At 38.9% G+C, this 14,302-nt stretch overlaps 1 protein-coding gene across 2 annotated transcripts in view; it reads left to right on the top strand.

Annotated features, from left to right (window-relative positions):
• The window catches only part of cwf19l2 (CWF19 like cell cycle control factor 2), a 31,532-nt gene that overhangs the window by 5,008 nt on the left and 12,222 nt on the right, over positions 1–14,302 (top strand). For both annotated transcript variants that reach the window (XM_041811958.1, XM_041811950.1), the window contains exons 5-11: positions 274–393; positions 756–849; positions 4,609–4,724; positions 6,781–7,297; positions 7,428–7,665; positions 9,488–9,602; positions 11,716–11,817. In XM_041811958.1, the coding sequence (XP_041667892.1) occupies positions 274–393; positions 756–849; positions 4,609–4,724; positions 6,781–7,297; positions 7,428–7,665; positions 9,488–9,602; positions 11,716–11,817 (1,302 nt within the window). The remainder of the gene's footprint in view (positions 1–273; positions 394–755; positions 850–4,608; positions 4,725–6,780; positions 7,298–7,427; positions 7,666–9,487; positions 9,603–11,715; positions 11,818–14,302) is intronic.

The raw sequence follows: 14,302 nt of genomic DNA, 5'->3' as shown, positions 1-14,302 counted from the left end.
TAAGCTGCCGAGCAGGGCAGTGCTCAGCTCTTTTTACTTTTGTTATTGATTTGACTGAGAGCACCCTGGCAGCAGAATTTACAGACTGTGCATTTGAGGCAATACTGAAGTGAATGTTTTTTTCCAAATGGAGGTGAAAAAGAAGCCATTCATGTGTAGAAAGTAAACATGTATCAAGAGCTTTGATTACACGTTTAGCATGCAAACACGTTTGCCACCACTGCTTTAGAGCCAGAGATATTTATTAATGTTGTTTCCTTCCTTTTTCAATAGAGAGATGAATGGATGACATTTGACTTCTTGGCAATGAAAACCACCTCTACGTCAGAGAGGAGGGCTGAGAAAGAACGTCTGAAAGAAGAGGAGAGGGCAAAGGCTCAGGCCATTGAACAGGTGAGCATGTTTACGGGGTGCTTTAAATTTATGGCATCCTCATACAGTGCCATCATGCATGCTTTACTTGAATCCTGATGCAACATAACATGCAGGTTTGTATTAGAGGGAGGCAGAGGAATCAGGTTTGTTATTGCTTGGATTGCACACTATACAGTTGCATTCTTTCTCCTCATTTTCCCAGCTGTGTGGTTACCAAGGTAACAGGGGTCTTTCCTTCTCGGACAGTGTGTGTACTTAGTGCTGTCTGCAAGGTGTTTTTTTGTTAGTTTTGAGCTTTTGTGCCCCTGTTGTGCTGTTGACAGTTTACAAAAATGACTCAGGTGTTTGTGTGTATTTTTGCGTATTTGTGTTTCCCTCAGGCTGGTTTGCACAAATTAGAGCTGAACCCATACTGGAAAGATGGAGGAACTGGTCTGCCCCCAGAGGAAAAGGCTGGTGCTGCAACAACAAAAGGTAACATCAAAGATCAGTAGACTCTTCATTTAGGCAGGTCCACATGTAAGATATATATATATATACACATATACATATATATACTAGTGCATCTCAAAAAATTAGAATATCATGAAAAAGTTCAATGTTTTTTGTCACTTGTTTCTGAAAGTGAAACCCATATATTATATAGACATATTACACACAGAGTGAAGTATTTCAAGCCTTTATTTCTTGAAATGTTGATGATTATGGCTTACAGATAAGAAAATCCAAAATTCAGTGTCTCAAAAGATTAGAATATTACATAAGATCAATTAAAAAAGGGATATTTTCAACAGAAATGTCAGGCTTCTGAAAAGTATGTTCATTTCTATGCACTCTCTCTTGTCAATACTTGGTTGAGCCTCCTTTTGCATGAATTACTGCATCAATGTGGCGTGGCATGGAGGCGATCAGCCTGTGGCACTGCTCAGGTGTAACGGAAGCCCAGGTTGCTTTGATAGCCCTTCAGGTCATCTGCATTGTTGGGTCTGGTGTCTCTCATCTTCCTCTTGACAATATCCTATAGATTCTCTATGGGGTTCAGGTCAGGCCAGTTTGCTGGCCAATCAAGCACAGTAACACCATGGTCACTGAACCAGCTTTTGGTACCTTTGGCAGTGTGGGCAGGTGCCAAGTCCTGCTGGAAAATGAAATCAGCATCTCCAATAAAGCTTGTAGCAGAAAGAAGCATGAAGTGCTCTGAAATGTCCTGGTAGATGGCTGCGTTGACTGTGGACTTCAGAAAACACAGTGGACCAACATCAGCAGATGCCATGGCAGCTCAAATCATCACTGACTGTGGAAACTTCACACTGATCTTCATGCAACATAGATTCTGTGCCTCTCCACTCTTCCTCCAGACTCTGGGACCTTGATTTCCAAATGATATGCAAAATTTTCTTTCACCTGAAAAGAAGACTTTGAACCACTGAGCAACAGTCCAGTTCTTTTTCTCCACAGCCCGGGTAAGACGCTTCTGACGTCTCTGGTTCAGGAGTGGATTGACACGAGGAATGCGGCATTTGTAGTCCATGTCTAGGATTCGTCTGAGCGTAGTGGCTCTTGATGCGCTGACTCCAGCCTCAGTCCACTCCTTGTGAAGCTCCCCCAAATTCTTGAATGGATTTTGCTTGATGATCATCATCTCCAGGCTGCGGTTATCCCTCATGCTGGTGCACCTTTTCCTACCACACTTTTTCCTTCCACTTAACTTTCTATGAATATGCTTGGATACAGCACTCTGTGAACAACCAGCTTCTTTAGCAATGACCTTTTGTGACTTACCCTCCTTGTGGAGGGTGTGAGTGACAGTCTTCTGGACATCTATCAAGTCTGCAGTCCTCCTCATGATTGTGGAGCCTACTGACCCAGACTGAGAGACCATCTAAAGGCTCAGGAAACCTTTGCAGGTGTTTGCAGTTAATTAGCTGATTAGGGTGTGGCACCATGACTTTCCAGTATTGACCTTTTTCACAATATTCTAATCTTTTGAGACACTGAATTTTGGGTTTTCTTATCTGTAAGCCATAATCATCAACATTTCAAGAAATAAAGGCTTGAAATACTTAACTCTGTGTGTAATATGTCTATATAATATATGGGTTTCACTTGCAGAAACAAGTGACAAAAAACATTGAACTTTTTCATGATATTCTAATTTTTTGAGATGCACTAGTGTGTGTGTGTGTGTATATATATATATATATAGTGCTTAACAAATTTATTAGACCACCTGTCATAAAAACGAGAAAACAAACATTTTAAAAATCTTTCAAAAACGTTCGAAACTAAAAATGTTATTGTTAGTTATTTGGCAAATAACAAACTGAAACAACTAAATAGTCCTATTTCACACATAATAACTCAAAAACTTAATATTTTGTATGTTATGTATATTTTGTTTGGCCTTGATAACAGCTTGCATTCTTGCTGGCATTGTTTTTATGTACTTTTCCACAGTCTCTTTTTTTATTGAGTTCCAAATAGTTTCTAGCTGTTCCCACAGACTTGCTTTAGATGAAACTTTTGTGCCATCAATGTTGGAATCTACTAAATCCCAAATTTGTTCAATAGGATTCAAATCCTGACTTTGACTTGGCCAGTCCATCAGTTCCAGTACTCCAGATTCCTTTTTCTTGGTCAAATAGTCTTTGCACAGCTTTGAAATATGCTTGGGGTCTTTGTCTTGTTGGTATATGAACCAACGACCAATCAGATTCAAATTGAGATTCAGGAACTTTCCATTTAGTGGGGAGTTACTGATCCTGCCACAGAACCTCACCATGCTGTTATACAATACATGTTATACAATAAACAAACTGTACGAACCTCTCATCCTTTCTGCCTAGATTTACCTTGAAACAAGCTCTAGTAGCCCTTTAGCTCTTCATCCATGTATCAGCCCAAAACTTTGTTTCACAAAGGATTTGTTTAATTATTTTCATCACTGGTGGAAGAATTGACACAATGTTGCCCATATTGATTAAGGTGGAGATTTTTATGAGTGCTGAAAAAAATATTTCTAAACACAGAGTTATGTGCGCACACGAATGTCATCACGAAGGTTTGACTGAAGAGTGAGAAATTAGATGGAGTAGAGAAAGACGTACGAGTCAGGGATTTAAGGATGTAGAGAGAGAGAGACTGACAGGCAGAGAGTAAGCTGTGTTAAGCTGACAAGCAAATGCAGGTACATGCACACGTGTCTCTTATCTTTACACAGTAAGTACAGGTTTCTCTGAAGCTGGCATTGCCTTGGGAAAGCTTAATTTTAACAGAAAGGCAAATTTTGCCCACACACACACACATACTCACACAGAGGCATGAATGTTTACCTGCTTTGCCCTTCGTATACTAAAATGGTTTTACATTGGGTACACTTCTTTCTTTGTTCTGGGAAATAGTCTAAGAATCCTTTTTCCCCAGAAGGATGCAACAGTGACAAACAAATCTATAATTAGATGTGTTTATAAAAACTGAATATATAGCTATGTGCATACAATTATGATCAGTCTTTAGCACTGTGATAAACAAATAGGCATACAGACAAAGATTTAGAAGGAACGTTTGGTATTTTGTCTTCAATTCTTATGCTTTGTACAACCACAAGCAGTTGTCAAAAACAAAACAAACCAGAACCTTGATATTGTCTTTGATCTGAAATTTTGGCTGTTACACCTATCATGTTTTTAACTTTCTGGGAAGTTATATGAACTATTGTTTTTTTTTAAATATTAGCCTATTTCTTTCCCACTGACTAAAAGACAGATTAATCCTCTTATCTTTTTAAATCTAGTTTCTTCTGACCTTTATTCCCCCTCTTTAAACATGTTGAACTTTCTTGTTGATCTATTTTTTCTTCTTAGACTTCAGTTGAATTTCTTTCTTTTTTTTTTCCTCTTTAATTTTTCACTTTAGGTTGTGTTTACCAAATTCCACTATCTTCTTAAATAATATTCTGGGTCCAGTTATGTAACATAAATGAATGTATCTGCCTTTCTTTTAAATTTCAGCTGGCTTCATCATTTGCTGTGTCCTCCTTCAACCTTTCACTCATCATCATGCTTTAATCTCTTCTAAGAGTAAACTTTAAGCTCCCTATTTAAGTGGGATCTCATTGCCTTTGCTTTCATTTGTGCAAGTTGATAATCCTCATACTGTGTTGTAAAAGATGCTTGAGTGATAAATTAGAAAATAAAGGTTTTAATGTTTTTTTTTTCTTCCCTGTCTCTGCAGTCTCGGTAGTGAATGATGGAGGTCTGAGCTGGTTGAGGAAGAGCTACCAGAGGATGAAGGAGCAGGCTGAGAGGGAGCAGCGCAGCCTCAACGATATTGTGGCTGAGAGATACGGCGTGAGAACTGATGGCACACAATGGCTGCATTAACACATTTGCATGCATAATTTAGCAGGCGCATACAAGCCACAGAGTCACCACACCACCAGGAAGTGGTGCAATATCCAAATGATTTCAAAATGAGTTTAGAGGATAGTTTGATTCTTTGTTTCTGTTGTGTGACGACACTTAAGCCTGTGTTTATTTGGAGAAGATGCTTCTCCATCTCCCCTTCAAACAAATAAAGCCAAGATACCCTCACAATGGGTGCTGGCATATTAGTGATGCCATTTGGAGCCAAGACATGCAGAAGGATCTGGGTGATGGAGTTGTGGTATTTATGTCCTGCCCCTTCTGTTAACCAAATTGCACCTCAAGCTTAAAAGTTCAAGGGCAAAGATCTCTGTAGTGTAGATCTCTGTAGTGTATCATTCCTCTACTCTGCTAAGTAAGAGTGATGACGACTAATGAAGGAGGCACGTTTGTCAACTGAGGTGTCTGTAATGATGCTTTGGTATCAAATAACTAATTAAAACTAAACTTTAGAACAAATGCACATTCAGACACTAATTAGCATGGTAAATGCTTACTATTATGGCAAAAACTTTGTTTAAATATAAATATGTGACATGATATATTACATATAATTCACATGAAGGTCTGTTCTTATTTTAGTATTGAACCCATACCTGTCTGTTTACATGGAGGAGGCTTGGCATATGACAATATTTTGGCTTCCTTTTCTGGGAGCATTTGTGTTATCCTCCTTTTTATAAAGTCAATAGCTTATTTGTAGGGATGCCCTTAGGTGTACTGTGTAATCCAGTTTAACACAAATTCCAGTTATGCTTAATTAACTTGTTAAAACATAATGAAAATACTTGAAAACAGTTGAGCACATTTTATGTAAGACAGGATCCCAGCATCAGTGGGTAAATAATGTTAATTTGGTTTGCAGAGACATTAACACTACTCGCACTCTATCGTTTTTGCAGGTTCACGTCAACATGCCTGTGCTGAATGTGGATACTGATTGCTTATTTATTTATTAATTTTTTGTGAACAACTTTTTTATTGAACCATTGCGAATGAAACATTTATTGACATCCATACAACTTTTATAAGCACCCCCCCCCCCCCATTGCATTCTTGAGTGTAACTGCAGCTTACATACGAGTCTATCCCAGTTTCCTAAAATCAAAATACACTCTCTGTTCCTACAAGATGTTATTGTTGCTGTATAGTGCATTATAGCAGCAGAGCAGTGGCCATTTACTGCAGCTACTGTACTAGTGACAAGTGGCTGCATTACAGTTCATACAGAGCATTTAACTGAGATTGCAGGCCTAAACTGGTCTAAAATATCAAGAATTAAGTTTAACAACTTGTAATGCAGGTAAAGACTTCAGACTACCGCTGTCTTTTACTGTTTAGCCTGCTAACTGTGTGAATCTCTAGCCCATACACAAACATACTTGTGCACTGTGGGAGAAATTAGTATTTGGATGATATGCTTTTTTATTAATCTATCTCTTTGCTGACACAAACAGACAGCAAAGAGACAAACTCACACAGACTCACAGTGCCAAATGTCCTCTGTTCAGTTACTTTCAGCAGTGTCAGCGTTTGTGCCTTCAGCTGACAAACTGTGACTGTCAGAAGATTGTGAGCACATCTTTATGTGTGTGTGTGCGCGCCTTCTTTGTACTATTTTAGTTTTCAGCTAACCTCAGCATTTATGCATGAGCCTTAAATTTGTGTTTAATCCAGTAAAGCAAGCACATCTTATGTACTGACATTTAAGATTTAAATTAGTGGGGTAACCTTTGTATGAAATGCGTTGGCATTTATTTACCTATAGATATTATCTAAATGATTTGTCAGTGTAAGTATGTTGCATTGATCAGTTGTGTGAAAGTATGGTATTTCAGTATAGTGGTGTATTACTAGATCCTGGCTCCTGTAATTGAGATTAGCTGCTGATTTGAAAGTGAAATTTGACAATCTATTTCAACAACACTGCAAAAACTGAGACCTTCTTGAAGTAATATCATTTTTTTTTCTCCTTTTGTAGTCAATGGAAGAATTTCAAAAAAGGCTTGCTGAGGCTGAAAAAGCTGTGTATGGAGAAAGAGGAGGAGGATGGAGGAAAGGAGAGAATGAGGACAGAGAGAGATGGAAGAGAAAAGAGGAAGTTGGAGCAGAGAGAAATCGGTGGAGAATAAGTGAAAGGGGAAGAGGAGAAGAGAGGGAGAGAGAGCGGGGAGGGTATCAAGGGCGGGAGGAAGAGATCGATGGTCGAGAGGGTGACAGGTTACAAGAAAGGGAAAGGGATCGAGATGCTGACCGAAACAGAGATAGAGACAGATGTAGGGATAGAGACCGAGACCGAGACAGAGATGGGGATAGAGACAGAGTTAGAGATAGAGGGAGGGACAGACATAATGAAAGAAACAGAGAGAGAAATAGAGAAAGCGAAAGACCTGTTGCATCGTCCTCATCCATGCAAAATTGGAGTCCAAGTTCTTCCTCTCTTGGATCACTAAAAAGCCGCTTCCTAAAACCCTCAGAAGATGACGACAATGATGAAGGTAGGTTTATGATTAGGCCTTCTCTAACTGCTGTCAGAGTACATATTAACACAAGTCTGAGAAAAAGAAGCAGAACTTAAAAAAAGAAAAAGTCACTTAACATGCTTTGCAATTTCTTCTTCCTTTTAAGATCGTCATCACCGTCCTCCTTCACGTCGGTCCACAGGGTTCCTAAAACCCAGCTCAGACGATGAAGACTCTTGTCCTCGTAATACAAGCATCCCAGCCTGGAAGAAGAGCAGCAGTGCTGCCCAGGAATCTGCCAGCTCAGAGAAACCACAACAGGAGAAAGAGACAGATTCTGGGAAAACTGCAGCACCACCTCAAGGCTTAAACATGCATGGAGAAAAAGCTGCTTCGACATCAAGGTTTTTTGTTTTTATACCATTGTCTTATTCACTGAATGATGTATGCCAGTTCTGTACTGATTGGATACTCCAGTTTTATGTGTTTTTCAGAGGACATGATGGATGCAGGGATGCCTTCATATCTGTTTCCTAGTCTCCTTTTATGCCTTTCATGTGAAAAACATGAGCACACATAGCCACAAGACTTTAGTTGAGTAGAATTTAGTTGTTTTTCATTTCATTTTTCTTTGAGATTCAGAGGCAGTGTTGAATTTCGTAACCTTGCAAAGCCAGTGGATTGGCCAGACTCCATGTATGTCATCAGGCAGATCAATCTTGCAAAGCTTCACTCTGAAGCCCTGTCTGGTTTGAGAGCGAATCATTTGAGAAGAACAAGCTAGTAGTTATGGTTTACTTCTATTGCAAGCTGGTAAACATTTGCCACCAGTGGAGCAATGAGCTCAGATCTAGTTACTGTGGTGGTTTTATCAGAATGAAACAACATTTGTTTATTAGATGAAGAGAAAAGAAAATGTTGGCACAACAAGAATATTATTACAACACAAGAAGTAATGACACAAACACTGTTATCAGCAACAGCTTAATTTTTATTAAACATCGGTATTGGTATAGGCAATAAATTTCACAGTTGGTGCATCTGATTACATATAATCTCAATGTGCTTTGCGTGACTGGGAAAATATAGAAGGACAAGGATGGAAAATAATTGCTACAGTCATGGTAAATAGAAATCAAATCATTCCAACATTAGTCCAGTGGACATCAGGAACACTGCATAGCAATCTGTCCAAAATGCAGAAATAAAATCATATAAAAACATTGAAAAGGAGTGGCACACATGCAACCAGCCACACATGTGATGACATTTATACCCACAGAGCAGAAAAGTTTGAATCAGAATTGAAGTGCTTCTGTGTCTACACTACATGCATAAAGTACTATTTCATTTAATTTCATAATGTAGACTTAAAAACAACCTTATCGAGACTTTCTAAAAGTAATCCCTTCCATAAAACATAGCTGTCTTCACATACATGCTTTATTAGCACTTATCTTCTCTTGAACATAAATCTAAATATTCCAAGAAAAACTCCCCATATCTCTGAACTCACCCACAGTTCATGTGTTTTATGATGTAACCATAATGCCTGTCTTATGGCAGAAGGGACTGTCTTTTAAAAAGTACATTTCCATGACTGAAACATATTTAAAACTCTGTCCCTGCAAAAACCCTAGATGACAAAATGAAATAAGTCAAACCATTGCATCATGAGATTAAATTCATTCTTACTTTCCTGGTTGTCTCAGTCACAGCACAGTTGTAGGCCAGATGTCAGAGCATCCCTTCTTAGTAAAGCCTTCTTTAGTTGCTCAGGGTTTTGCCTCATTAGGCTAAGCTGTTTGGGTTAAACCAGCACCCAGAACCCCTGCAGCATGAAATGAGCCTCCAGTGTAGCAGCAGAATAAAATGAAACTATGAGGAGTGTAATAGTCTTGAATGATGCTTCCCAGGCTGCGGCTCAGATCCTCCACGGCGAGGCTGTAATGATCTCTGGTGGGGTGCAGAAAGGCTCAAATGAATCATGACAGATAAACATTTTGAAGCTGTAGAAGATAATAACTAAATGGTTAAATTAAGAATGTCATAGATAAGATTCCCATTAGAGTTAATATTAGGGTGAAATAGCAAAGTAGCAATAGCAGAGAAAAGATGCTTTATGATCAGGTGTTTGCCATCATTTACTTCTGACTGGGCATCAAAATACTCACTAGGGTTAAAAATGTTTGTCCCCTTTTCCCTATCTTTATATATTTCTCCAAGGAGTGAGAGTGAAAGTGAAGAAGAAGAAGAAGAAGAGGAGATCCCACTGCTGTCAGAGGAGGAGATGAACAAACTAGGAGCCAAATTGGTGAAGGCAGAGATCATGGGGAACACAGTGAGTATAATTATATCTCAGGAAATTAAAATGCCCTATTTTCTGCAAAATGACACAACCATTTTTGGAAAAGTATTTATTAAGATGCAAAATGATGTCTAATCCTGTTAGGAAAGTTTCCCTGAGATGCCATTAGTCCGGGAATAAGATACTTCTTATCTCTGAGGCTTTTCTTTCATACAAAGTTTAACATGTATTTCTGTCAGAACATAAAATCAACACTATAAATTATTAACTCACATTTTTTTAGGATCCTGCATGTTGTCCAAATATTTTTACTGGCTGTTCTACTTTTTATTTCTGCTGAATAGACTTTCCATACTTTTAAAATCTCCTGATCAGGACTTTATTTCCACGTATCAGAAACTCCAGCATGCTAAACTTGGATGAATAAAAATGTGCTGGACTGACTTTCTTAAAGACCTGCTAGAAACTTAAAACAAAGTAACTCTCTAGCTTTTCAACAACACATAGTGTCAAACTATTAAGGGACTGTAACACCTTGCCCTTAGGTTTAGGTGTCTTGCCTGAAGACACACAAACATGTGACTGAAGGAGCTGGGATCAAATCCTAATATTCCACTCTACCTACCGATCCACAATCTCTCCAAATGTTGGCAGTTTTTTTTGAAAGACACAAAAGGGGATGCAAAATCATCCATGCATTAATCCATCAAACGTCAGCCCAGACATCTCTCTCTCTAGTGACATTTTCCAGCCAGTCCTGGATCTACCCTGGGGTCTGCTTCCAGTTAGGCATGCCCTTAAGACCTACACAGGAAGGTGTTCAGGAAGCATCCTAATAAAATGCCCACCTCAATGACTACCTCAACTGGCTCCTTTTAACACGAAGGAGCAGCGGCTAAGCTTCATTCTTCTTCTCTTCATCTGCTTATCCAAGCTCCTCACCCTATCTCTAAGGCTGAGCCCAGCCACCCTCCCAAGGAATCTCATTTCCCTCATTGAACTCATGATTTATTTCTGGTCATTACCCAGAGTTCATGACCATAGGTAAGGGTTGGGATGAATATCGACCGGTTAATTGAAAGATTTGCCTTTCGGCTCAGCTCCCTCGTCACCATGACGGTATGGTACAATGTCTGCAAAACTGCTGTTGCTACACCAATTCACCTGTCAATTTCACGGTCCATTCTACCTCTGCCTTTTTTTTTTAGTAGAGCTGCAATGTTTTTGGTGTTGGGGGGTATTTTTTCCTCCTTTTTGTTTCTTTTGCTAATCAAATGCGTCAAATGAGTCTAAAGCAAGTATTTATCACAGCTAAGAGTCAATGAGTTTCAATGTTTTTTTTTTCTGTTTAAGGATCTTTTAATTGAACATCTCCAGCTTTAGGTCAATGTTGCAGCCGCCTTTTATCAGCACATGTTCAGGGACTCCTTTCCTTGTGTAGATTTAACAGCACATGAGGGGATCCATTAATTTATAGCATTCATTGATCTGTGCACTTTAACTCCCTCTTTCTGTCTTCATGTGTCAATGTTAAAAGATCCATGGGGATCTCTGATAGTGGAGGTTGAAGAACTGCCTGTTTAACACACACTTACACACTGCACACACTCACACTTGTGATGCTAAGTGTTATCAAGCTATCGGGCTGACCTCCAGCATCTCCCTACACGACAAAGCAATCAAACGGATATTCCCAAAACACTTGGAGTGTTTGTGTGTATGTGTTTGTGTTAAGTGCCTTTAACAGTCATGCACTTTATTTCTTTTGCTTGTGCATAGACGTTTCGATATCTGCCATGGCAGTGTGTCTTAACTTAAGAGGTTGTGTGTGTTTGTGTGTTCAGCCTGCCATGCCTTTGAGCAGTAAAGTGATATATAAACATGCAGCCTACAAAAACTGACTTTGTATAGTTTCTGTTTCTTTAACTGGCAACATCTATACCCTTTCAATTTTCCCAAAAGGCTTTATTCTTACAGGCTTTGTGTTAATTTTTACATTAGAAATCTGCCAAGGACTGTTTCCCATCCTTATATATTCATGTTTACTGGTTTGCAGTGGATGACTGATATATTTGCAAAACTAAATGTTCAGACTTTAAAAAAAAACAAATCTTGTGTTAATGCCGTAAATATGTGTGCTTTTCAGGCAATGGTTGAGAAGCTGAAAGCCCAGCTGGATGCAGCACAGAAAGCTAAAGAGAGCCATGCTGCCCGACAGAAGCTACAAGAAACAAATAAATCAAAGCAGGTGAGGGAATATTACTCTGAAATTTTGCTAAGTTCTTAAAACCAGGAGATATTGCATCTTGGACTGAAGTGGTGGTTGAAATTGTTTTGTATAAAGCACAACAGAGTAAAAATCCCATTCACTTCTTCAATAGTAGATTGCCATAACCATTCAAGGTAGATTTACCATGAGCAACCTGAGAGTAACTGGATGATTTATGCTGTGGAAGTTTGTAAGATATCAATCTCATTTGAAAAAACATGGTTTATTTGTTATCTTGTACATAGTCCTAGACAGTCCTAGAGTTTCACAGCACTATCTCTGACTGGTGGAGCTGCCTGTTGTTACGATGGAAATAGTTACTGTGCACATGAACATCAGCTATTAATGAGAACGATCCATGCGGCTGCCCTTTGAAAGACTACACAAACTATATTGCATTGCAGCTTTGATTTTAACAATCTGAGTACTACAATAAAGATAAATGTAGAAAAAAGGTCTGTGCATGTTTTGAAAGTTTGAAAAGATGTTATTGGCAATATATTAAAAGCATTAAAATGGATGGTGGGATCTGTAGTTCCTTCAGCCTTGAAAAGAATATTTAAAATGTAGGGGTATGATGAGATTTCGTTCCACAAGATCTCATGAGACTAAAGCATCACAGAATTTCTCATCAAGGGGAAAAATGTCACACAAGATTTTTTTTCTTCATATATGCCACGAACAGGCTGCCATGATGTGGCCATATTTAAGTGAAAAGCACCCTGCTTTTTGCTCCTGACACTTTTAAATTGTTTGTGTGGCAAGTAGTAAAGAAACGGAGCCCAGCTGATCCTCTGTCACTTGTTTGAAACAGAGCTGACCCTCCCTCACCACTTGCAGGCTCTTGTTTTAGGCACATGTTACCCACAGACTCAGAAAAAAAAATCATCTGTGAAATAAATTCAAGAAGAAATATAACCCTTTCTGGTTTCTTTCCTAAAAAGGCAGCAATCATTTTCAACATTAAGAAATATGGAGTGATTTATTTTTCCCTCTTGCTTCTTTCAATTTTATAAAAAGCTGTATTTCTCTGTGCTGATGACTTCACAGAGTTATTTTCCTAAGATTTACACTTAGCTCAGACATGCTGATCCGCACATCTCTGAAAACATTCTACAGATTTACACATTTAAACACACAAATCCAGGTACTGACACACCAACTGAAATTGGATATTTATATATTTTCTCTCAAATCACATCCAGAGTAAACACATGCAAAGAGAGAAAGAGAAACTTGCAATAGCCACTAACCTGACACCAGAACAGATGCAAAATCATCCTCTGCCAGATTTAAGAGCTAGCTGCTCCTCTTTTGCTCTAAAGTGGTCTAAATGATCCAAACACACAAGTCAATATCTGTGAACTTCTGACACACACGCAGACAACAGGTTAGAGCAGCACCAAACTTTCTTGAAATTTCGAGGGGGACACATCACATATGACTGCTCTTAAAGAGGAATTTGTTTATGTAAAGCCTCTCAGCAGCTCAGCCTTCACATGTTGCTCTCTACATGGCTCCTGTTTGGCATTTGAGCAAACTAATTGGAAACAAATGTCTGTCCTATCAGAGGTCATTCAGAGTGTGCACCCTGTGTGTTTTATGTGTGCAAGAGAAAAAAAAGTTTAAAACAAAGACAAAATGTATATCAAACATTCTTGAACATCCAGGATGCAGTGGCAGCGACCACACACTGCTTTATGGCCCCTCTTTTATCTTTAAACACACGCTAAACGGAGGATTTCTCTGACACATGTTGACATAAGACAGCTGTATAAAAACATGTAAAGCAGACCATGATTTAATAAAGAACTCATATATCATCGTTTGAAACTGAAGCCAGATATCCTCCCCACTAAGGCTGTCCTTTCCAAATGGGGTGAAATCCTCAGTATGCTTTCTGAGAAAAGTTGTAACTCTTGCATTTTAGTGCACTTAACAGCGGAGAGGTTCTTCAGCCCTCTCAGAGATGGAGTGCTGTTGATTTGCTCTCATTTGAGATCCTTCCCGTCTGTCTCGTTATGGAAGACTTTTGGCTTGTCTTTACTATTCAGTGTTTCTGACTCTTGCTGTCTGCCTCATGTTTTATGTTTTCACTGCGCTCTGAGCCTCTAAAGCCCCAACTCTCTTGACTGAAGCAGGGAAAAATATTCCGTTCTATCATTACGTTCTGACAGTCCAGTTTTACTCTCTTGTGGCTGCCTCCCATCCTCTCTGCTTCTCCTCACTTGTTCTTGTTTCTTTGCCATCCGCCTTGACTTGTCAGGTTGAATGTCAGTCTTCTCTTGGCTGTCAAATCAGGCCATGGCTGCTGTGACATAAATCTAGTATTTCATTCTGAGCGGGATTAATCTGATTGACAATTCTATGTTTTTAAGAGAACACTTCATTAAATGAGGAAATAAAATAAACTGTTTGGTTTCTGTCCTAAAATAAGCCACGCCAACATGCAGCTTCTACAATG

Source organism: Cheilinus undulatus, linkage group 2 (genome assembly GCF_018320785.1).
Source record: "Cheilinus undulatus linkage group 2, ASM1832078v1, whole genome shotgun sequence".
In the NCBI taxonomy this organism is placed as follows: Eukaryota; Metazoa; Chordata; class Actinopteri; order Labriformes; family Labridae; genus Cheilinus; species Cheilinus undulatus.
The sequence above is the reverse complement of the archived record's forward strand: the minus strand, read 5'-3'. Positions and strand labels throughout refer to the sequence as shown.